Genomic DNA, 22782 nt, shown 5'->3' with positions numbered 1-22782 from the left:
GGGTACGTCCCTCAGGAAGTCTTCCCCCTCCCCGTGAAGGATTTCCCTCGCTCAGCTGCACTGATTAGGGTAGCCAGGGCTACCTGGAAGGGGACATTCCCTCCTCTCCGCCTGGCTGGGGGTGCACATGTTTTCAGGGCTTCGGCCTGTGTGTTCCCAGGAGGCCCCGGGCTTCTTGAGTTTCCTCCCAGCCAGGAAAGCGGCACCCTTCTCCCTACCCCCACTTCTCATCCTCTGGATCAATACGGGATCTGGCCATCTGTTCTATGCAGTCATTATGTCCTAAGCTGTGGCCATTTCTGTCTCTGAAATGCTACCAACAAGAGTCCCCCGTTTCTCCCCCACCCCAACTTGGATAAAGCAATCCCTCCTTCCAAGCCCTTCTCCCCCAGTGCAGGAGGCCTGACTCAAACCGGGGGTTCCCAACCTCTGGCTCATGAACCACGCACAGGCTCTTTCTGTAGAAATACACAGTTGCCCCAAAAGTCTTGCCTTCAATCTGGGGGTTCCCAGGCCCCCTATAGATCCAGGTTAAGTAACCCTGCTAGTGTGAATGAGTTTAGGACCAGTTTTTCGGATCCAAGTGATCCTGCTCTTGGGAAGCCAGGAGGGGCCCAGGCAGGGTGGGGGGCCGGGGCATTACTGCCATGCACCTCGCACCTTATTTGTCTTGTCATTCCTGGACGAAGGGGTGAGAGGGAAACCGGCTCATTGCTCACTCGCGGCTCTGTGCAGCCAGGACTGAGACGCCCCCTCGGGTCCTCCCTGCAGAGCAGTGGGCCACAGTGACACCGTCTCGCCAAGAAATACCACTGCTCTGGCGGGAGGTCACACCCAAGTAAGTCACTGGCCCGGGTGAGGGGACGGCTATTTACAAACAGCCTTCCCAGGTTCCCTCCCATTCTATCAGAGAGTCAGCCAAGCATGAGCTGGTCCTGCTCAGGAACTCAGCAACTGGGGCGTCCTTCCTGCTGATGGCAATACCCCAGTAAGAAGATAACAGAGTTACATAGAACATTTCCACTTCCTTCTAAGTTGTTACAAAGCTGGCTCTTAGGTCAGCACCTTAGGTCTCCGGACTCAGGACACAGAACCTCTTTGGCAGTTTTCCCAAGACCTGATTTTCACGGGCCCTTTGGGACCACTGGGTGCCCCGGACTGGAACCACGGCTCTGCTCTCTGGTAGGGGCCCCACCATGAGCCTGGAGGAGAGGGGGTCCTGAGGCACTGGGGAGCTGCCCTGACCCCTGGGGCTCCCCGGGGTTTGAGAAGGGCGAGGACAGGCCAGGCAGAGAGGAGAGTTCGGGCAGAGGTGTGGTCATGCCAACAGCCACCTGTCAGGACTACAGCGCGTTCTCCGTGTTCTAGCCTCCGATTCTAGCCTCCACCAGGGGTCAGGTGATGGGAACGAGGGAGGGCGGTGGGGGTCTGAGCCCCAGCCTCTCCTGGGGAATTCCTTCCAGGGCTGAGCTGGGTCCAGGCTGTCGTCAAGCGGGCGCCCCTCCACCTGGGTGCTCTGCTGTCCCCAGGGAAGCTCTGCCCCTTCCGGCACAACCAGGGGGAGAAGATGGTGGTGTGTAAGCACTGGCTCCGAGGCCTGTGTAAGAAGGGCGACCAGTGCAGTTTCTTGCACCAGTATGACGTCACCAGGATGCCCGAGTGCTACTTCCACTCCAAGTTCGGTAATGCCCCTTCCTGGCTCCAGGCCGTGCCCCCGGAGGTTGGTAGTGGGGACTGTGAGAGGGGAGGAAGTTTTTTGGGGGGGGGGCACTCAAAGGAGGTTGTGCATGCCTCGGGGGGCAGACCAGGCCTCTCTGAGCCTCGGGTGCCTGCTTCTCCAGCCCCCTAGACACAGGGGAGCTGTACTCTGGGGTCCCTGTGTCACTGCCCCCGCAGGCTCAGGTACACACGGGTCCCTCCGAGGGAAGGGGAGGGTGTGGCTGGAATCAAAGGCTGACCTGTTCCCTCGGCAGTCCTGGCTAATTGCCTACCGGGACTGACTGTCCAGGTGCAAGCCTGGAACGGGCCATCTCTCTGTCCCGGGGTGGGTCCAGGCCAGGGGACCCCAAACAGCAGGCATTTGGAAGCCACTGTCATGATGCTTGCCCACAGAGCACCTGGGCGGCTGACCTGTATCATTGTCTGCTCTCTTCATTGTCTTGCTATTATTAAGTCTTACTTTAGAAGGAAACTTTACATCGCTTCTGTAAATAGAAAACAAGCATCTCTAATGGGCAGTGCACAGTAACTGTAAACAAGCAGTCATGAGGTTAAAGGCCCTAGCTTCTCAAATTATCTTGTGTGGTCAGGTCTGGACCAGTGTCCTCCTGCCCTCTGGCCTCAGGACCTCCTTTTGTCACCCACGGGGCTGTAGAGGGGGAAGCCACTACCACTTATCACCTCCTTTAAGAGTGGTCTGCGAATGTGTTTCGAATCTCATAAAATATCTTCCCAATAAAATTCTACAGCTCAGTTTTTTCCGGAGCTGGAAGGAGCCCTAGGGGTTATCTAGTCTGGTGCTGTTCAAACTCTGTTCCAAAAGCATGACCTGGGGGGAGAAAGCTGGCCCAGTCTCCAGGGACCTCTCTGACTGAGACAGCTGCAGGGGGTCGCTGTCCCCCATTAGTGCCAATGGCAGGGGGTAGTGGGGGGCAGTCCCAGGTATGCAGGAGGAAGGACAAAGCATCCTCAAAGAGCTCCTCCCAGGCCAAAATTCCGTGTCCTGCCCACATGTATTCTTTGAAGGGAAGGACAAAGTTTATCTGGAGCCTGGCTTCCCTTGGTCACTACCTAAACCTCTTTCATTAGAAAATGCCACTTATTCATTCCTTCAATAAAACTTGGTTTGGTTTTCTTTTGGGACTTGGATACTGTGCTGGGGACAGGTACAGGGATAGGACCAGGTTCCCTTCTGCCCTCAAATATCTCACTGTAAGGGGCATCCATGCAAATCATTGATGGTAGTTCGTAACCTCTGTTACTGCTCTTGGAGTAAATGAATCTCTAATATCCTATCAAAGTAATTATCGTTCTTCTTGCAAGTAAATTGCTTTATTTAGAACATTATGTTGAGAGGTGTTGGAGCGCGAAGGGGCAGCTGAAGGGGGCCAGGGTCTTTAGGCCCCCCCGTGGCTGGCTGTGAAAGGCTGAGTGGAGGGTGCCACCTGCTGGCCATCAGAGGAACGCAGAGATGTGGATCCAGGCTGGGGCAGAAAGGGAACTTGGCAAAGGTGACTTCCCATCACCTGACCTGTCAAATGCTCACCAGCCCTGGGAGGGAGGGGGATGGAATATGTCACTTCCATTCCTCAGGAGGTTGGAGCCCAGAGTCAGCGCTCTGCCAAGGGCTGCAGAGACGATGAGCACGTAAATGCGAGGAAGCCGGGTGATCGTAGCCGCGGCATTTCCCCTGAGCACTGGTATTCTCGTTCTTGTTCGTGGGAGGTGGTTTAAAACTCTTCTCTGGGTTAAACCTGCTTTGCAGAAGCACAACCTAGAAAATAGATCTCTGGAGCAGTTTGAAAACCAATGGGGTGAGCACTGTAAAGTTCCTTTTGATTCTGAGAAGCACCGAGTTGTAGATTTTTAAGGAGGACGAGATTGGAAGCATTCACTACTTCCCTACTCAAATGAGATGGAAAATGAGCCGAATCTTCCCCATGGCTCCTTCAAAGCCCCTGGGCCCCTAAGAGAAATCTAAGAGGGTTATCACCACAACTCTCAAGTGGTCTGTCCAACAGGGCTGGTTCCTTCAAGGGGACCCGAGTCCTGGTCCAACCCACAGACCAGACCGATTACAGCACAGGCATCGTGAAACTACAGGTGTCCCTTCATGTCACCTCTGGCCTCATCCCGGTGCCAACTTGGGAGCACTACTCTACTCTTCTTGGCATTTCCACGAAAAAGGACCGTGCCCTGGTTCTGGAAGCACTGTAGGTCTCGTAGCAATGAAGACGAGAGGGCTTTGATCAGAATGCATCCACGATGTGTCTTCTTGGATCGTTAACTGCTTGCTCTGGGTCTCCCCTCCCCACCTCTCCTCTCATTCCTTCCTCTCTGGTGGCCTCCAAATGCCTTCAGTTCCAGCCCTTCCTTCTGGATCTCTGGCCCTGCCTCAACTCTTCCAGATGTGCTTATTCTGACCCAAGCCCTGCTTGGCGATTAGTATTGAGATCCAACCCCCTTAGACTGCAGGAAGGGTTAGAGAAACCTGTCTTGAAAAAGCAGCCGATGACAGGCAAGTGGCTTCTATGCAAGGGGCAAGGTCAGTCTAGTTTGGGGAGGGTGGAGGTGACAACAAAGCTGAGCCTGCTTTTAAAGAATGCTGGACTTTTCAGGTGACTGCAACAACAAGGAATGTTCCTTTCTCCACGTGAAGCCAGCTTTCAACACCCGGGACTGTCCTTGGTATGACCAAGGTTTCTGCAAAGATGGTGAGGCCCCAGTGGAAAGGGAGCACTAGGTGATCGGGTTGGGCGGCGGGCTGGCAGGGGAAGGAGGCATATTCCTGATGAGGCCCCGTGGGGCCTTCCCAACAGGCGGTCCTTCCATCGTCTTCCCCCAGGCCCACTCTGTGACACTGTGACATTCAGCCTGGTGTGGCACAGACGGCCTTCTTGCAGGCTTACCTGGGTTCCAATCCCGGTGACTTTGGAGCGCATCAGCTGTGTGACCTTGAACAAATTGAACTCATTTCCTCGCTTATGAAAAGGGGAAGCCCCTCCCTTGTAGGGTTACGGAGCTGGTCAGATCTAGGACACCGCGGGAAGCCCTGGGCATAGGGGCTGGCCCACAGGAGACAGTTCATCAACATTCTCTTCTCTATTTCTTTTACCCGCCACCCACCCTGGGGCTGTGCTGTCACTGAAGCTCGCTCCCCCTGCCCCACTAAGAGGCAGGAACCCCCACCGTAGTCCCCGTGCTCTGAGGACCATGCGCTTTATTTTCCTTTGTCTTCAGGCAAATTGTTCTGAGGCCTTGGCAGTGTAGGTTTTGGGGGATTTTAGGGTAGGATAAGTAAGCTGTGGGGTTAGCCTTTCCTCAGCTTGTACTTTCTGGAGCTAAATAAAGATGCCACGTGACCGTCTACAACCACATCAATCGGCCAAGACGTAGTGTGTTTAGGGACCTTCCAATGCCATTGTTAGGGAGCTGCCCCGACATGTTCCGAGGTCGCCTTTCCCCTCTCAGTCACACGGCTAGGAAGCAGGTGCTTTGGGCAGTCTGGAAGGGACAGGGAGATTTACGCACCCTGTGAAGTGGAGAGCCTGTGTCTCCCGGAAGCTTTGTCATGTGTTTCTGGCTGTTCTTTGCCCAGCAGGTCCCCTGTGTAAGCACCGCCATGTCCATAAGACAATGTGTGTTAACTACTTAGTGGGCTTCTGCCCCAAGGGCCCCCACTGCCAGTTTGCACAGTAAGTATGACCCCTGGATCAGCAACTCCCACCTAATACGGGGCCCGTGCTCTGGCTTCTAGATCTAGATCCTTCCATACCTTCACTGGCCCAAGGTGGGAAATGAAGTGTCTGGTGAGCATCTGCCCAGTGTTTTCCTTGCTCGTTTACCTTGTACACCCAAACCCCCTCCCCTGCTGGGTGCTGCACTGAACTCTACCCCAGGCTGTTAATGTGCTTTCGTGCTGGGCACGGACATACAGCTCTTCACAGACTGTTCTCGAAATGAGTAGAAACCCTTAGTACCCACCCAACCCTCTGCAGTTCTCTCTCATCCCCTGGCTGGGGTCTGGGCTCCTTCCCCACGGGGTTCAGAAACGGGAAATCTGCAGCAGGTGGACACAGAGCATGCTAATGAGGCGGGGGCTGGAGCCAGGCTGTAATCGGCTCTCTCTCTGCTTCCCTCAGTCCCAAGATGAAGTTTTTATTCAACTCGAGCTCCTCGAAGGTGAGTGTTGGCAGGAAGGGGGCAGGTGTCTGGCTCCTTTCCTGCACATGCTCCCTGGGGAGCTCTCTCTCTGGGTCCACACTATTGCCCAGCTGCCCCCACTGTCTCACGATCTGCTCCAAGTACCCATCCCGGGAAAGGCACGTGCCACCACCCAAACCCCCTCCAACTCTGTAACCTCTGCTTCGGGTAGGGCTGCTCAGCTTATCAGCCCCCGAGGCTTTCCTTCTCATCAGCTGGGTAGGGGGGTGTGTGTGTGTGTGTAATCTCTACACCCAACATGGGGTTTGAACTCATGACCCCGAGATTAAGAGCTGCATGTTCTCCCAGCTGAGCCAACCGGGTGCCCAACGTATGTGGTAATTCAATAAAGAACGAGGGGCCCAGCTCCAGATTTGTGGTCGAAAGGTGTTACTCCGATCCGGGGCTGTCCTGGTTGTGCCCAATCCCTGTGGGAACATAGACTCTTCTTCCTGCTATCAGGCACCGATAAGCACCTCCCCACATCAGGGGTCAGCAAACTTCAGCCTGTGGGCCAGATCGGGCCACTGCCTGCTTTTTGTACAGCCTGACACCTAAGAATGACTTTTTAAAAAGATTGTAGGGAAAAAAGCAAACAAAAGAATATATTGTCAACACGGGAACATGAGAATGTCCGTTCTCGAAGTTTTACTGGGCCAAGCTCATGGGTTCCGTATCCTCCAGAGCCGGTCTCAGGCCTAGGCAGCAGGGCCGAGCGGCTGCAACAGAGCCCAGCTGGCCTGCAGAGCCAAACATCTGTACTATCTGGTCTTCTACAGAAAGCTTTTGCTGACCCCTGGCCTGGATGACTGCATGTTGGGCTGCTGGTGGAGTCTGAGAGGTCAAAGCAGGCGTGGGAACAGGGCTCTGCTCAGCGCTGTTAATCAGGGTCCCGCATCCGGTATCTCAGGGGGAGGGAAGGCCGGTGCCGGCTCGGGAGGGCGCCCCCTGCTGCCTCTGAGTGGGATCGCGCTAGAAGGTGGGAAGCCTCTTCCATGAAGGTGGGCAACTCCCAGGCGCATTTGTAACTCTCATCAGGAGGCATGCTTTTGGCAATCGAGGCTGTCACTAACGGCGTCTCGAAACCTGGTTTCTGCCAGAACACCTGCCCAGAGCCTCTGCCCTCAGTTTATGTAAAGCCACCATGTCTGCCCAGAGGGAATGTCTGCAGTGCTTTCTCCTGACCTTAGCAGCAGCTTGTCAGCTGGCCACGGCGTTCAGCACCTCCTGCTTCTGCCCGGGAGCCTCGCAGGCCCCCTTCCCCGACGACGGAGTGCCTACTTCTCCACCCTCAGAGGAGGCTCCAGGAACAGCAGGTCTCCTACCGCTCGGGGCTCAGGGCACTGGAGCAGGGCCCGTGCTACACGGTGAGTAGCTGCGGACATTCCAGGCCATTGCCCCGCTGAGGGCGAGGGAGGGGTGAGTGGCTGCTGTCCGTCAAGAACGAACACCACACTGGGGGGGGGGTAGGAGTGCGAATGAGGGGGGGGCACCGGTAACCCCAGTGTTACTGCTAAGTCTCCTTGACCTCAGCCGACTTACATTTCCAGCCAGACAAGACTTTCTTTAAAAGCTAGTAAGTTAAACAGCTCTCACCTCCTCCTTCCCTATGAATTCTGAGTTCATACATCATGTCCTCAATATCTGGGGGTGGGGGGAGCAGGATTTGGTAAGGAAGGGAACATAGCACCTTGTTTTTCTGGTTCTGTTGTGTTTTTGCTATTTTCTGGCTTATCAGGGAGAAAACCTAACTTCACGAGTCTACGCTGTCCCGTGCTTCTCACTCCTCTGTGCTGTCAAGAGAAAGCTCCATCGGGAGGGAGGGGCACAGAGCTCTTGCCTTTCTCATACATTTGATTTGGGGGCCTTTGAACATCTGCAGCCCTGGAGCTTCATTTAAGTGAGAATCCATCGCACTCCTTAGAATGACAGCTGACTAGGTCTCAGGGCTCCCTAGACCGGTTAGGGTATTTCTCCTGGGATCTGAATTTACAAAAAATCACACCGCTCATCTTTTTCTTTTAGTGTCGAAACATGGGCCATCATGCCAGCCAGTGCAAGAAGACTCCAACAGGTAGGAGTTATTAAAAAATAACCCCTGGTCTGTGGGCTAACTGAAGACCCAGCGAAGACACCCAATGGCCATTCTGTGGGGTCCTCTGGTCCCAGAGCCCCAGCGAGCCCTCGTGTTGGCCTCCACAGGGCAGGACATGCGAAGAAGCCTGCGGCACACAGGCTTATTTCCTCTAATCCTGTGAGTGAATGGGCTGCTAAAAATACAACAGGGCTGCCAGATGGACCGTGGCAGGACGAGGTATCCAGAAAATGGGGGAGCAGAATGTACGTACACCCAAAACCCAGTTTGTGGGAAATACAGGTGTCCCAGGCTGTGCAGCTCCCGCACCACCAGCAACAAGCCTGGGCCTCGCGCCACAGTCCCGTGCACATGGCCTCACCTGCTGCTATCAACTGGTGATTAAATCCGCGGTTTCCTTTAGCATGACAGTGGCTTCCCTGCATGGCTTCCTTACATTTAAGGCAATACTCTGAGCCTGCCTTATGGAAGGAGTTATGGGGAGGGAGATGGTACAACAGGGCTTATCTTGGGGAGGCGAGGGAGTGACAGGGACCATTTCATGTCATACTATCTATGCTGATGCCTAAGTCAAAGGTCATTGTGATTTTGTCCACCCGGAGGAGCGCGGAGGCGAGGCCAAGCCTTTGGGGGGAAGGGAGAAAACAGGAGGAGGTGTGTGGTGGGACCAGGTGTACCCCACCCCCCTTTGGCAGATGTGACAGCTGCCTGGCCTCCCCGGAGCTGGAGGGTAAGGGGACAGGGCAGTCGAAAGCCATGCCCACAGCACCGCAGCTCCACCCGGGCTGCCGGGACAAATGCCACGCGGTCATGGAGGCAAACTGCTTCATGTCGAGCGTCCGCTTGCTCGTGGTGAAAAAGGAGCATAGCACCAGCCCCGCTGGGTGGTCAGAGGGATAGAACGCGATCATGCACGTAAGAACTTAGCACAGTACTTGGCTTTGACAGAGCGGGCGTCCAAACCGGTAGCCGGCCTTCCGTGGGAATTGTGGCGGGGTCTTTCTTGCTGGGTTCAAGTTTAGCATCTGAACATGGGATGCCGCCACAGAGGTTTCTGAATTCCTGCTGTATGTCAGCCCTTGCTGGAATTTACTGACGCGGGACTTCTCATCTCATCGAATCTCTGTGAAGTACGTATGATTGTCCCCACCTTACAGTTCAGACCGTCCAGAGAGGCTCCAGTAAGTTAGATAACTTGCCCAGGGCCACACCCACCCATCTCAAAGGTGAGGGTCTGGAAGAGGCAAATAATAGGGAATTAAAAATATATATATTTAAAAATGTTGCTGTTGTTCTGAAGAGGGGCGGTAACCCATGGAGGGAGCAGGGTAATTAGGATAATCTGTAAATCAGGACAAACAAGGACTAAGAACACTGGCAGCAGACAGGGTTCCCCACAAGGACTGAAACATCCCATTGCTAATAGAACAGATGATTATCTTTAACAGCTAAATACTTTTTTATTTTTTTTTAAAGATTTTATTTATTTGACAGACAGCCAGCGAGAGAGGGAGGACACAAGCAGGGGGAGTGGGAGAGGAAGAGGCAGGCTCCCAGCAGAGAAGGGAGCCCGATGCGGGGCTCGATCCCAATCATGACCTGAGCCGAAGGCAGACGCCCAATGACTGAGCCACGCAGGCGCCCCTAATAGCTAAATACTTTTATGTGTATTAGACAAAAGTACTTTCCCCAGTACACTCAGCATTTCAGATATTCTCACTCAGGCTTAAACTCCAGGAGCTAACGCCAGGGTTAACCCACCCTGCAGACCATGAGGGCGCAGCCAGGGCACTGGGGCCTGCCCGCAAGGATTTCCAGCCTTCCAGAAGGGCGCTCTCCTTGCAAGTCTTCTCGAAGGTGTAGAGGAGCCCGGCTATCGCAGTAACTCTCTGCAGGACGGCTGGGAAGGCGGACGGGGCTTGTTTGTATGGGTTCTCTGGCAGCTACGGCCCTGGAGGCCCTGTTGCTTACCCAAGGGGCGCTCCTGCTGGGCCGTGGAAGTCACGGAGCATCGTTTTGTGAGACGAAATCAAGGAGGCTGTTTAACGTGGCCCATCCAGTTATGAGCATTCCTGACTTCTATTTCTTGGCTTTGTGAAGAGCAGAGCAGTTACTCCTGCCTCATGTCTGCAGGGCCCTGGCTTCTGGCAGCTCAGGCTCACTCGTCTAAAATTCAGTTTGGAAAGGAACCTCTAGTCTTGCTGGATGAAGCCTTGCATCCGCCGGGTCACACGCCTGATGGGGACTGGCTGTGCAAGTGAACTTATTTTGTAGGGATATTTGCACGTATGAGTAATAAATGTACCAGACTTACATCACTCTTGCAAGCGGGAGCTATGAAGTGTATTCCCTTGATCATGTTGACTTTGTCTGGATCCGAATCCTGGAAAAGAATCCACGATTATCAGCTGACCTCAACGACTCAGACTATTTGGAACATTATGAAGAAATCCTTAAAAGACTGGATGAAAGGTCTTCAAGCATACTCCCCGCCCCCCCCCCCAGATGGCAGCAGCAAGTGGACAGAACTCTCCCTCTCCAGCTGTGGGCGTTACCAAGGAACTCCAGAATCCGGAGACACTGCCCATGGCTTCTTCAAAGTCCCCTGGATCATTTAAGAGTCTGGACTGCTCAGTATCAAATTCAAAGACGTCAGTTAAGACTTCTTTCCTACTACACGTGAGCTACGATTCTTGGTCTTGATCATGTCACGTTAAAAATCCTCTTCTGAACGCAGGATCCCACCTCTGTCTTAAACTTGGCAAAACGAAGCAGCTCTCCTTTTAGGGACTGGTGGGATCGTTCTGTAGATCACCCTTCTGGTTAAGGAACTTATTTTCAGGGATGTCAAATATTTATCGTGATATAAATTTAAAACATTTATTGTGATATATAAATTGAGTGGAAATTTTCATTGTTCCAGCATTCTGATTCTGACAAGCTAGTTTATTTACAGTGGTGGTTAAGAGTGTGGAACAGGCTGTGCTCCGGGAAGACTATTTACAAAATAGGTAGTGGGCTGGCCTGCGCCTCCGGCCATTGTAGCCTGCTGAGGCCGGCTTGAGGGCTTTGGGGGAAGTGGGCACCAGGCCATCACTGAGGCTATCACTGAGGCCACCACTGACAGTGTTTTCCTCTACGTTGGCACCCTAAGGGTTTCTGACCTAGACTAAGGACCAAGTGCAGGGAAGTGCAGGGAGAATCTCTCCCTAAGTGTCTCTCTTAAAGGACATTTGCAAAGAATGGGCACAAAGCCCTTTCAAAATGAAAGCTACAGTTTTTGGAATTTCAATGACGTTCACGGTAATACTAGACTAAGATAACCAAACGCAGTATTCGTTTCCTCACCCATGAATTTTTCCTTATGGAGAATTCTAGTATACCTTTCCCCTAACCATGAGCAATTGGTGCAGAATTAAATTACTCCCACTGGCGATAATTAGTGAGGGAGAGAGACCGGGGACTGGGAATAGAAAAGGTAGCTAATGCAGAAGATAGAGCCAGAATTCAACTTTTGAGAAGAGAGACAGAAGAGATGTGCAAATAAATAAATGTTGGCCTTAGAACAGCACACCTGCTTGTTTGTGGTTTTGAAGGAGCTGGGACACAACAGGGACTGACCTCACGTATTTGCCGAGGATATCACAAGCAAAGCTAAAGTGTGTGTGTGTGTGTTTGTGGCAAACAGGCAAACAGGCAGATATAGACAGATATAAACAGATATGATAGATAATCAACCCCCGTGCTGGAAAAGGGGCTGGAGCAACAGTTACCCACCTGTGTTATCTAGGGACTTTCTATCTTTTCTATCAAGCTACTGTCTAGGGGCCAAAGCAGAAGCCATAAAATTAGAAAAACACACTGAATATTTTGATGGGGAAAGAGACAGGGAAAACCCACCAGCCAAAAACAACCCTAACGAAGTAAAAGGGTCAAGAGTATTTCACAGCAATTCTTAAGGAGGGACGGGGTGGGATTCTGAGGTTTTCAGGAGGACATGATAAACAGAAACCATTTGTTCACTACTATACTCACTTAAGATGTATAAGAAATGATTTAAAATTCTGTTTAGTGTGTGATTTCATTTTAATCAGTTTAAAAATACCTGAAAGATTTTTCAAAGGCTCACCTGCAACTCTGGACCCACCCTTACTGTGCTTTTGTTTCTCACACCTGCCAAGATCTGGTCAGGGACCCCAAAGGGCCTGAGGTAAGCTGATTTTCTGCCACTTCACACACTTTTCTGGGTCAGTATGCATGTAGCCTGGTATCTCGTATGGATGAACAGTAAAATGCCAAAGCTTAGAGAGTAATTTTAGGGAGAAAGACTTAAAAGGGAGATATTATTTACTGAGAATTAAGAAATAACTATTTAAAACTTTTAATGATGACCTTTGTCATCTTCATGCCTCCCTGAATACCAGCAGCCTTTATGAGCAAACAAACGGAAGGCTTTGCAGTAACTCTGTCACTCTGGAGAGCCTGCCAAAGAAATGTCCACACCGAACCAGACCTGTCCACATTAAAAGAACCGACTTCCTCTAGAACTGTTTTAGATTCCAATTAATTTTATTCTTTTCATTCCCTCTCCCCCAAACCATTTTAAATGGTTAAATCTGCCCTGCAGGTGTCCCCCGCGTCTGTGCCCTGGAGGCTCCGAGCTTGCGGACGCGATGTCCAGGTCCTCACTTACGCCAGCGCTGCAGCTCTTTGGATAAACAGAGAGAAGTGTAAGGATCCAAGAGGCCACTCCTAAGGACTGTTTCTGTCTCTTGCCTCTACAGATAATTTCGTTGCCCTTTTGTTTTACAGATTCAGCAATAAAGTCTTAGGTGCAATCAGAAATTTCTGCTTCACCTTCTTCAGTTCAAAGATGTGAAAAACAAACCTCGGGTATTAACACACTGAGCCCTTTCAGACAGGTAAGCCATTAAGGGGGGGGGCCCTTGTCCCTGGGAAAGAAGTGGAGTCTTCATGTAGGCAGGTCTGATCAGAGAGGAAATCCTCTTTCTCCTGAACAGATAGGTGGACCACCCAACACTCACCAGCTCCCCACCAGCAACAGGTAGGGATGTACCGCAGTCCCATTTCTGCTGCCTGACCAGCGATCCCACTTACTGGACACTGAATTAGTCAAAAAACCCAATTCAGTCAAGTCCTGGTTTTTGTTATTTAATTTTTTTTATTTTAAGTAGGCTCCACGCCCAATGTGGGGGGTTGAACTTACGATGCAGGGATCAAGAGTCACGTGCTCTACCAACGCAGCCAGCCAGCCAGCCAGCCTGGTATTTCAAAAGCCCTAGTAACCACTTGTGAATGACACTGGTATTAATGGTTATCTCGTACTTTTACACCAAAAGTTTTCAGAAAGCAACTGGGCTTTTTTTTAATTGTGGAAAAATACTGGGTTTTTTTTGATATTCTTCTATATTCAATGTCTTTTAAACATTTTAACTATAAAAATATATTTTTACAAAGGTAAGACTTTAAAAAAATGAGAAAAGTCATCCTGAACTAAAAGAGAGAAATGAATTTCAGACATTCATCTTCCTGGAGAGACCTGACGCAAGCCGAACTCCCAACGAGGAGGATGTTTTTGTGTTTTATGGGGTGAAAGTAACGTTAACTAAGATTTCTGTGACCCTCAGACACATGAGGGAGAGCTGTATGGTTTCTCCTCCACTCTTGGGGTATAGAGCTGTTTGGCTTCAATGCTAAAAAGTTCTAAGGCAGGAATCAAGAAGGGTGCTGACCTGGCAGGCAAATGACTTTCAGGAGAAAACAAGAGACTACCAGATCTCCAAGGACAACCTCACGTGGAGCACAGAAGCAATTATGTAAATTCTTGTCAAATCTTATGAAGTTCATTAAAACCATAACCCCAGAGCCACAGGCAGTGGCTCACTCACGAGGGCATGTCAGATGATACAACACTGTCATATAAAAAGCAATTTGGAGAATCCCCTGGAGGTCCCTATAATGGGATGTGACCTGTGATTTCGATGAAAAAATATCAAAAAGGCTTACTCAGATGCCTGAAACTCCAGCCGCACCACAGGACGAAGTACCCCGTGAAGAGCACGGCGATGCCCCCCACTCCGCTCCTCACGGCGGTGCTGCACCCGATCCAGCCTGTTCGAAAACAAACACGTCTGGTTGCTATGGCGAGCTGTAATGAGGGGCTGCGACCTGCCCGTTATTCGAATTCTCCCAGTTAGCATGGGCGATGGGCTTGTAATGCACAGAATTTACATACCACCACATACGTATTTTTTAAACAGATGAAAAGGCTCGAATCCAGAAGACCTCAATTTTAATACATTGAGTTACTCTTGTTTTTGAGACTTCGGTCGACATCTTGAGTTTGGGGGGGGTTAATACGACTGGTTAACTCAAGGTGTAGAGTCCTCCTGGCTTTGGGACAATCAAGGTGGGCAAGAGAGCGAGGAGGGGAGGTGGCGGGGGAACAGTACTGAAACGAGCTCTGTTCCATAGAGAGCGGCTGCTGTTCTGCCAGCTCTGGTGCTCTCGATCGAGTCAGCTTCCAGGGCTAAAACAGAGAAGAGAGCCTACGCACTTGTCTCTTTCTCTCGTTCCCTTAGCCCTGCCGTTCCCTTAAGCCCTGCCGTAACAGCCCTGGCTAAAGTGAAGAGAAACTTCTCCAAATGCTTGGAACCAGCAACACAACCCAACAGTCCGTGACTCCAGCTCACCTTTCTGGACAGCTCCCAAGAGCCTTATCAGAGACAAGGTGGAGGTTGTAAGTCTGGTCGGGGGTTCCAAACTCCTGAGAGCAGTCGAGCTTCTTTCCAACAAAGGAACTACGGTTCCAAACAGAAGGCACTGTGATCGTTCATCTAGACTCAGTCTCCTTCCCGGCACTCCGTGCCCGCGGTTCCCAGGGCCAGGCTGCAGGAAGTGGATCTAAGCCGCTGGGTCACTGGCTGTGTGGGGCTGCAGCTAACTAAGTGCGGTGTGATTCCCAGTCAGAAAGAGGGCCCTCAAAACGCCGAAGGAGGCCCTGGGGATCAGGACCCGGAGACGTTTCTGATCTGATGAACAGACGGCACAGCCGATCCGTGTACGTGCTTAATGAAATGAACAGTCTACATTTCCCACCGTCTGCTAAGCATCTGAGCGGAAGGCAGGACTTTCTACTATTATAGTCCCTACTGCTCCTTGTCACTACGTGTGCTAGAATCAGCGTGTGTGCCCTATTAGCCCACTGCTATTACTGACCAGCCAATGTTTCTTGTTTATGTTCGAGACTAACGAACAGAGAACCAGGAGGGAGGGTTTATGCTGCCTATTTACAGCTTTCCTCCACCTGTTCTTCTGTCTAATGCTAGGCAGGGAATCTCTACTGTTGCTGGCTCTCTGGTCTTGGTGGGGTTCATCGGAATAAAGGATAAATGAAGCAAGTAAAGGAGGTAAAAGTTGCTACAGATGTAAAAATGCTATGCAAACACTCGTGACATTAAGTAACAATGCAAAAAACCATACTGGCTTCCCAGAAATTACACAGAAAACAATTATTTTGCGAGGTGAAGATTAATCTCTTAAAAAACAGGCATGACATGATCCACTCTTCTTGGAAAAAAACGGAAAAAGATGGGAAGAGACACTTTCGTGAAAACTCCAACTGCAGAACCACTTCCCCTGCCACGTCAGGAAAGGGGTGGTCCCTCGACTCCGCTCCTTCTCCAGCCAGCAGCCTTTCATCAAGGGTTCAAACTTGTGTGAATAACATCAGTTCCAGCCCTGAGCTGGGGTGTAAAAAAGCCTGAGGCCCAGGGGAGGCCAGCTCAGAACCCACAGAAGTTCTGTCAGAGCTTCTCCAGTGTCACCCTTCCTGCCACTCAGGGACCCTGGGCTCTGCTCTACAACCCTTTCAGCCTGACTGCAGGCCCAGGACTGCTAACACCCACTGTCATCTGCTCTAGAGGCTGTCCTTGGCCTGCCAGTGTTGATGGCCCTACATCCCAAACCTAGTGACAATGGCTCTGCTCTCTCCTAGAAACGCAGGAACCGTCCCTAGCTTGGGTACCTCTGACACTTTCTATCGCCTCTCTGGCCTGCCTGGAACTCCAGACATGTGACTTGACTGACCCTTCGTCTCTCTGGCTGTTGTCATATGCTCTTTTACGTAAAACGTCCCCTTTCGTGGCCTCCTCCGGCTACTAGCAGACCTCACCCTGGCTCGTTATACTCCTGATCTGCTCTGATCCTTCCCCACATGGGCCCTGTCTCAAACAGCTCATCAGGGTAGTTTACTGATGGAAATGCTATTTGATGATGAGAATGGCCTTTGAAAACCCGAGACCTGGGGCGCCTGCGTAGCGCAGCCGGTTAAGCGTCAGAGTCTTGGTTTTGGCTCAGGTGGTGATTGCAGGGCTGTGGAATCAAGCTCTGTGTGGGGCTCCGCACTCAGCGAGAAGTCTGCTTGAGACTCTCTCTCTCCCTCTCTCTGCTCCCTCCCCAGCTTGTGCTCTTTCTCTAAAATAAATCTTAAAAACAAAACAAAAAAAACCCCAAACCCATGACCCTGTAAGGTTTCGTCATTTTACCTTCTGCTATCCCTACCAGCCAGGTTTTGCTTCCTGTAGTTCAAGGAACTGTGTTTTTTTCAGACCTCTCCCTCCCTTCCCCCCAACTGCTGCCACCCCCATCCCCTAATGCTGGGTCTGAGGCTCCCTGCTCCAGTGGTCTAATACCAGGGGTACTCTGAAACCTGGCTGCTCTGCAGAAAACACTTCAGACATGTTTGAAAAGAGGATTCTTAGACCTTACTTCAGGATCAGTCTCTGGGGCTGAGGTCCAGGAATCTTTGGTCCTATGTGAAACTGTCAGTTGTCCAGATTTGGAACCCAAGGACCTAGATCTCTTCAACTCAAGTCCTGAAAGCCTAGGCACCCGAATTCAGCCAAGGCTCAGCCAAGCACCCTCAGCCAAACTCATGCAAGGCTTTCCTTTGAACAAAGGAAGCCAATTTCTATTGCCGGGGACTCTTAAGACACTCGTATTTGCCGAGTCTCCAGGGATTGAAATCTTGAACTTCTAAAGTCCATTTTTGCGAATGCGGGGAGAAACGACTTTTTTTGGGGTAGTAAGTCTGTGAAAATCTTTCTCATTAAACCTCACAAGACGGCTCCTAATGCTGCCGAGTTCCCTAAGCCTAATTCTCATCCAACTTACTGAAACGCGATTCTGTGGCGTCCTCAAAGCCATCAGTCTGCCAAACCACTCACAGTACAGCAGACTGTAACCAATAAAAGAGAATAGAATAGCCCTGAACCTGGGGCGCCTGGGTGGCTCAGTGGGTGAAGTGTTCGACTCTTGATTTCAGCTCAGGCTCCCTGCTCAGTGTGGAGCCTGCTTAAGATTCTTTGACCACCACTTACTGTATGAACATGTCTGGGGCTCAGACTCCTCATCTATAAAGGAAGGTGGGACAGTGACTTCAGTGACAGTCACCTGAGTCAATGAGGTAATAATACAACATACCTAGCAGTGTCTGCTACAGTCATCACCTGACCGTTAGCCCCCTCCCCTTTCCCTCTGACATGAAAAGTGCCTGGATCAGAGACATTCATCAGCACTGTGAAAGACAGTACAGGAAATAAAGAAGTCCCACTTGCCAGAGAGATCTGCCACGGGCCACCGCAAACCAGAGAGAAGGGCAGAGATCTGACAACCACCTGTGTTTCTAGTTATGGCGCCCTTTCTGCAATAAGGTTTGGTGGAAAGGGTGAAATGTGGTCTGAAGGGACTGTGTTCTACCTGCCGCTCTACCACCTACAGGCAACATGACCTCGAACCAATCCCTTATCCTCTCTGCCTGCTTCATCACCTGTCAAACAGAGGAAAATCACTGCCCGCCTCTCAGAGCGGCGAGGCTGAAGTAAGAAAACGGATGGAAGCACTCTGAAAACAAAGCAACACAGATGTTAACAGTAATTCTGTGTCAACACGAAGGGACCTGGGGGCCCAACTCTGACCCTGAGACAGACTACAGCTCTGTAAAGGGGGCCCAGAGGTTAGGTCTGTTTGTAGGAAAACTGGTAACCACTAAGCAATCGAAGAAGATGTAGCTTTAGCTGGCAACACTCTTCCCTTACTACACTTCTGTTTTGAAATTTTTAGAAAGGAATAATTACCGTACCAAAAAAAAAAAAAAATGCTTCTCAGACCAGAGGACTTGGGGTATAATGAATATGTAGTAAGTTACAAAATATACCAGAGAGAGAAAGTATGTCCCTTTTAAGAGGAGATGTTGCAAGTTTTTCAGGTGCAAGGCTATTCTGAGTTGCTACAGGTCTCCCGTCGAAGCTAAAAGCTCAAATAAATACTATATACACACACGTCTAGAAAACCTGAAAAAGAGAAACATCTAAAGCTTCCTGATGAGGAAAATGAAGAAACTTTACATATTGTAACTAGAAGTAGCCCAATAACTGAAGGTCAGGTCGTGTAGGAAAAAGGGATTCCCTGAAATGCCAGGAACTTCCCGGCTCTGTGGGGACTGCCAAGGAGCCTCCGGAGGGCTTCTGAGGAGAAGGCCTCACAGTCTGTCCGCCTCTTTCCAAGACTCCTTACTTAATCTCTCAAGACAGAGTGGACACCTGCCCCATATCTACTGGCCATGCTGCCTCCTGCTGTGGAAACACCAAGTGATCAATGTCACCGGCCGACCTGGTCTAGTCTGGCCTTCAACTCTGCGTGGAGGGGAAGGGAGAGTGATAAAGCACTGGTACACTTCTGGAGCAAGAACTAATGTTTTCAGAACAACTGTAAGCCTGGGATACTGGAGTGCCTAGGTAAAAATAAGCTAAATGAGCATGTTTACCTTGCGAGAGTCTCTCCCCCTGGGGATTGGTGAGCTGAGGCTTTTGGGCCATTGCATTCCAATACTGGGGCTTCCCTGGCAATACTCCTAGTCCAAGATAACCAGGATAGAGCTCTGGAAACCACTCCAGCCCCAGGGAGCTTGAAAGGGGCTTCCTATCAGCGATGCCAATCTGACTGAAGGGGCTGTAAGAGGCGTGAGGCAGGGTTGAATGTAAGGTCTGCTGGCACCCATGGTGTGACACTTGGAGCCCACAGCCAGATCCGTGCTGCAGAGAAGCTCCTTTACCACTCTCTGTTAACGCCTTCAAGCCAGGGACTCGGTTAGGATTGCAGGCTTTTGCTTTCTCTTCTTGAAAAAATCTGACAGCCAGAGAGGCAAGGCTTTGATCATGCGACTGTGACACAGAAAGCAGCTCACTGCACGTTGTCTCCCTTGGAGTGCACAAATTTAAACTGGGACCTTCACCTGGACATTTCTTCTCTGTGGCTGAATCATCACTACTGAAATTCTTTGCATCACCGCTCACAGAAGCCCATTGCTGCATTTCTGTTACAGATGTTCTCTTCTCTGCATTTCCTCTGCTACCGTGTGCCTCTGTTCCAAGGTTCAGTCCTTTTCCTTGGTTCTCCCTGACTTGGATGTCACCTACAGGGCTAACCTTAAAATTTAAAAATTGTGATTCCATGTTCTTTTCTTGAGTCTCAGAGTCTCCAACATCAGAAGAGATTTCTGGGAGGTGGTCCCTGGGCTTGGACTGTCTCTCATTGCTTGACAACGATGTTCTTTCTCTTTCAACCCCACAACTGAGATTCATGGGAGAACTGTGATAATTACCAATAGGCTTATCTGGTAAATTTACCAGAAGCTCCCGTCTTGGGGGATCAATTTTGTCCAATCTTAAATTAGCAGAAGTGGTCTGCACATCATTGGGTAAGGCTGAAGAATATTTTCTATCTTGCTTTGATGAAGGTGTTACTGGGCCAAGAGGTAAAGATGTTTCAATTTCTGGAAGGTTACTTCTCCTCTCCCCCGATGTAGGCAAATATTTGGCAAATTCTCTTTTAGGAGTGGTGTTCTCTGATGCATAAAACTGAGCCTTCGTTTCTCCCTGTAAAGTAATCTCTGGTTCAGTATTTTTTAACTTTTTGATGGAGCACTGAACTTGATTCTGGATGTCTTTATCTGCCTTTGTATTACTTGCTCTTTCCAAACCAACAGCCAATAGCGGAAAAGACTTTGTTGCCTGTTCTGGTTTGTCCTTTACCAAGTTGGTATTTCTCTTCTTACTCTCCAACTTTCTGTCTTTAGTGTTATTTAAGTCTGCGATTGGCCCTTTCATTTTTTTAGCGTGTGGGCGTGTAGCTGGCTTGGACTGACAAGCTTTCTGATCAGCAGGTACAGTGGGTCCTATCATCTTACAGTATGGCAAGTGGGATTTTAATCGTTTAAATGGCTTTTTACAGTAAGGACACACTTCCATCCTGGGTGAATATCACTCTCCTAATCCTGAAAAAGGTAAATGGGAGATTCTGAGGGAGATTACCAACACAGTTAGTAGAGTCATTACTAACATTTCATTTACGGGTGTACCTTTCATTTGGAAGAACCTAGATTGAAGAAAGTTTTAAAAAATGTGTTTTGATTTATTCTTTTTCTTACAGAGGTAGAAAACAGAAGACACGGTTGGTTTTAAGATAAATATTCCTGGCTTCACTTCTGTTTGGCATTTTACATTTCATAAAGTCTTCCAAGAACCAACCGTAAGTAAAAAAACAACCAAAGGGGTTTTTCAACATCCCTAACTAGTAGATGAGCAAAGCCAAAAGACTTAAATCTAATAAATTAATGGAAGAAAAAGTTGTACAAAATACCAGGCAGGGGGCACCTGGGTGGCTTAGTTGGTTACGTGTCTGCCTTCAGCTCAAGTTATGATCCCAGGGTCCTGGGATCGAGCCCAAAGTGGGACTCCCTGCTCAGCAGCGAGTCTGCTTCTTCCTCTGGCCCTCCCCCTGCTCATGCTTTCTCTCTCCTCAAATAAATAAATAAAATCTTCAAAATACAGTCAGATTAAAACGTTTGCTGTTTAAGGTTACAGCCAGCCAACTGGTTATTACATTAGTATAAAGAAATTGTTAAAAGCCCTTAAACACACCATTTAGGAAAGAATGGTGAAGAGTAAAAACTCAGGCCAGGATCTGAAGGCTTTTGCTTAGAATCATGGTTTTCAAAGTGGTATATGGAAGATCCACTACAGTGCAAGAAGAAAATATTAAACCTTCCATCCTTTCAGCATGAGAAATGAAGCTCTAACACCATATTAGTAATATGTGTATACACACACACGTATATGTAAAAGTGTTTATGATGCACAAATGACACATGTGGAGGGGACACAGTGCCCCAATTTTTTACTTATAGTTTGCAGTACAATGGACCACCAGCAAATTCATTGTTTGAAATCTTTGTGCTATTTATACCATGTAAAACATGAAGAAATAATACCACGTATCATTTGTACCTCTTTGAGCACTGAGCCCGACATATGATAGTTGTCCAATGAATTCCTTTTCTAGACATAAACATGTAAACGCTATCGTCATAGAGGACTGACTGGGAATACCTTCTGACCACTGAATAGGTCAAAAAGTGAGGTTGAAACCATTTACAAAATAAATACATTGAATCCTGGCCAATCCATGTAGGACCCTATATAAGCTCAGGCAAAACAAAACTGTTTCCAGCCAAAAAACTTTAGTTATTCTTTTTTGGAGGTAACGCCTTGACAATATAATCAAAGTTATGGGCCGCTGACTTACAAGAATACCCACAACTGAAGCCAGTCCACGAGCTTCGGACTAATAACTTTAGAAGTGGCCATTTAGACATGTCTGCCTCTACATTACTCCACCACACTTTCCTACTGGAAAGATCCTGCACCCTCACGTGGTAACGTCTTACCGTGGGTGACTGACTACTTTCTTACTGGAGCTTCTCCAGAAGGATGCTAATTTTGAGGTTGTTTCTCTTGGATCTCCATGCCTCACGATCGCAGTCCCCGTGTCCGGCAGAACAAACTCTATTTTAATCATCAGCCTGCGCGAGACATAATCAGAAAAGTAACTCGACAGCACACCCAGAGAATGGATGTGGCGCGGCACAGAGCCAAGTACAAGCTGACTGGGTTATCGGCAGGGCAGGTCCCCCTCGGTGCTCCGGAAAGGAAACAGTTAAGGCCGCGCCCGCCTCCCGGGCGTAGGGCCCACGGGACTCCTGCCAAACGCCTCCCCTCCCATCCCGCCGCGGACTCCACAACCCGTACCCCGCAACAGCCGCCGTACCAGGCCCGCCCTCCTCCCGGCTCCCTCACTGTGCCGCTTCCCGCTGAGTGGGCGGGGACCGCCGGGCAGCTTGAGGCTCCGGGCCCTCCTCCCCTGCAGCCCCAGCCGGAGACGCCGGAACCGCACCAACGCCGGAGGGGGCTTGTCCTGCCGCCCCGGGAAGCACCCCCCCCACCCCCGGATGGCCCGCCATCCGATCCACTCCCTCTCGTCCCGGGAAGCACTCCCCCATCCCCGACCCAGGGCGTGGGGCACAGGACACAGCACGACCAGCCGCGACTGGCCCAGAACTGCATCCTCACCTCGCCAGGCGTGGAAGTTCCGGAAGCCCCCGCGACTAGCCCCCCGGCGCAGCCCTCCGGTTGCTTCCCAACTCCCGGGCAGGCACCCACCGCGGGGCGTCTTCGACACTGCCTGACGCTTCTCAGCTGTGTTTTAAGAAACTGTTACCGCAGAGGGGCCTAACTCAAATACTTGTATCGTATTATGATGACATAATTTAAGTTAATTTAAACCTGGCTTGGCTTTTATGCCGTGCCCCCTCGGCGGCGAACCGGCGAAAGCTCAGGCCGCCCCTC

At 50.3% G+C, this 22782-nt stretch overlaps 2 protein-coding genes across 9 annotated transcripts in view; one reads left to right on the top strand and one right to left on the bottom strand.

Moving 5' to 3' along the window:
• CPSF4L (cleavage and polyadenylation specific factor 4 like) overlaps window positions 1-8348 on the top strand; it is a 9608-nt gene extending 1260 nt beyond the window's left edge. The window contains exons 3-7 of the mRNA XM_034641482.1: window positions 1530-1682; window positions 4338-4433; window positions 5321-5901; window positions 7116-7289; window positions 7948-8348. Coding sequence (XP_034497373.1) covers window positions 1530-1682; window positions 4338-4433; window positions 5321-5418 — 347 coding nt within the window. The 3' untranslated portion in view covers window positions 5419-5901; window positions 7116-7289; window positions 7948-8348. The remainder of the gene's footprint in view (window positions 1-1529; window positions 1683-4337; window positions 4434-5320; window positions 5902-7115; window positions 7290-7947) is intronic.
• Window positions 8349-9540: 1192 nt separating this feature from the next.
• C13H17orf80 (chromosome 13 C17orf80 homolog) lies at window positions 9541-22776 on the bottom strand. 8 transcript variants are annotated; one of them, XM_034641480.1, is made up of 7 exons: window positions 22507-22774; window positions 21825-21959; window positions 18864-20372; window positions 14731-14838; window positions 14045-14149; window positions 10332-10400; window positions 9541-10183 (listed from the first exon to the last, which is right to left on the bottom strand). In XM_034641480.1, the coding sequence occupies exons 3-6, from the start codon at window positions 20344-20346 to the stop codon at window positions 10333-10335; spliced, it is 1764 nt and encodes a 587-aa protein (XP_034497371.1). In that variant the 5' UTR covers window positions 20347-20372; window positions 21825-21959; window positions 22507-22774; the 3' UTR covers window positions 9541-10183; window position 10332. The 8 variants fall into 8 exon arrangements, with proteins under 8 accessions (XP_034497371.1, XP_019662432.1, XP_019662437.1 ...); XM_019806873.2 differs by having other exon boundaries at window positions 9541-10400; XM_019806878.2 differs by lacking the exon at window positions 22507-22774 and adding an exon at window positions 22444-22466 and having other exon boundaries at window positions 9541-10400.
• Window positions 22777-22782: the final 6 nt, after the last annotated feature.

This window comes from Ailuropoda melanoleuca, chromosome 13 (genome assembly GCF_002007445.2).
Source record: "Ailuropoda melanoleuca isolate Jingjing chromosome 13, ASM200744v2, whole genome shotgun sequence".
NCBI classification, from domain to species: Eukaryota; Metazoa; Chordata; class Mammalia; order Carnivora; family Ursidae; genus Ailuropoda; species Ailuropoda melanoleuca.
The sequence above is the reverse complement of the archived record's forward strand: the minus strand, read 5'-3'. Positions and strand labels throughout refer to the sequence as shown.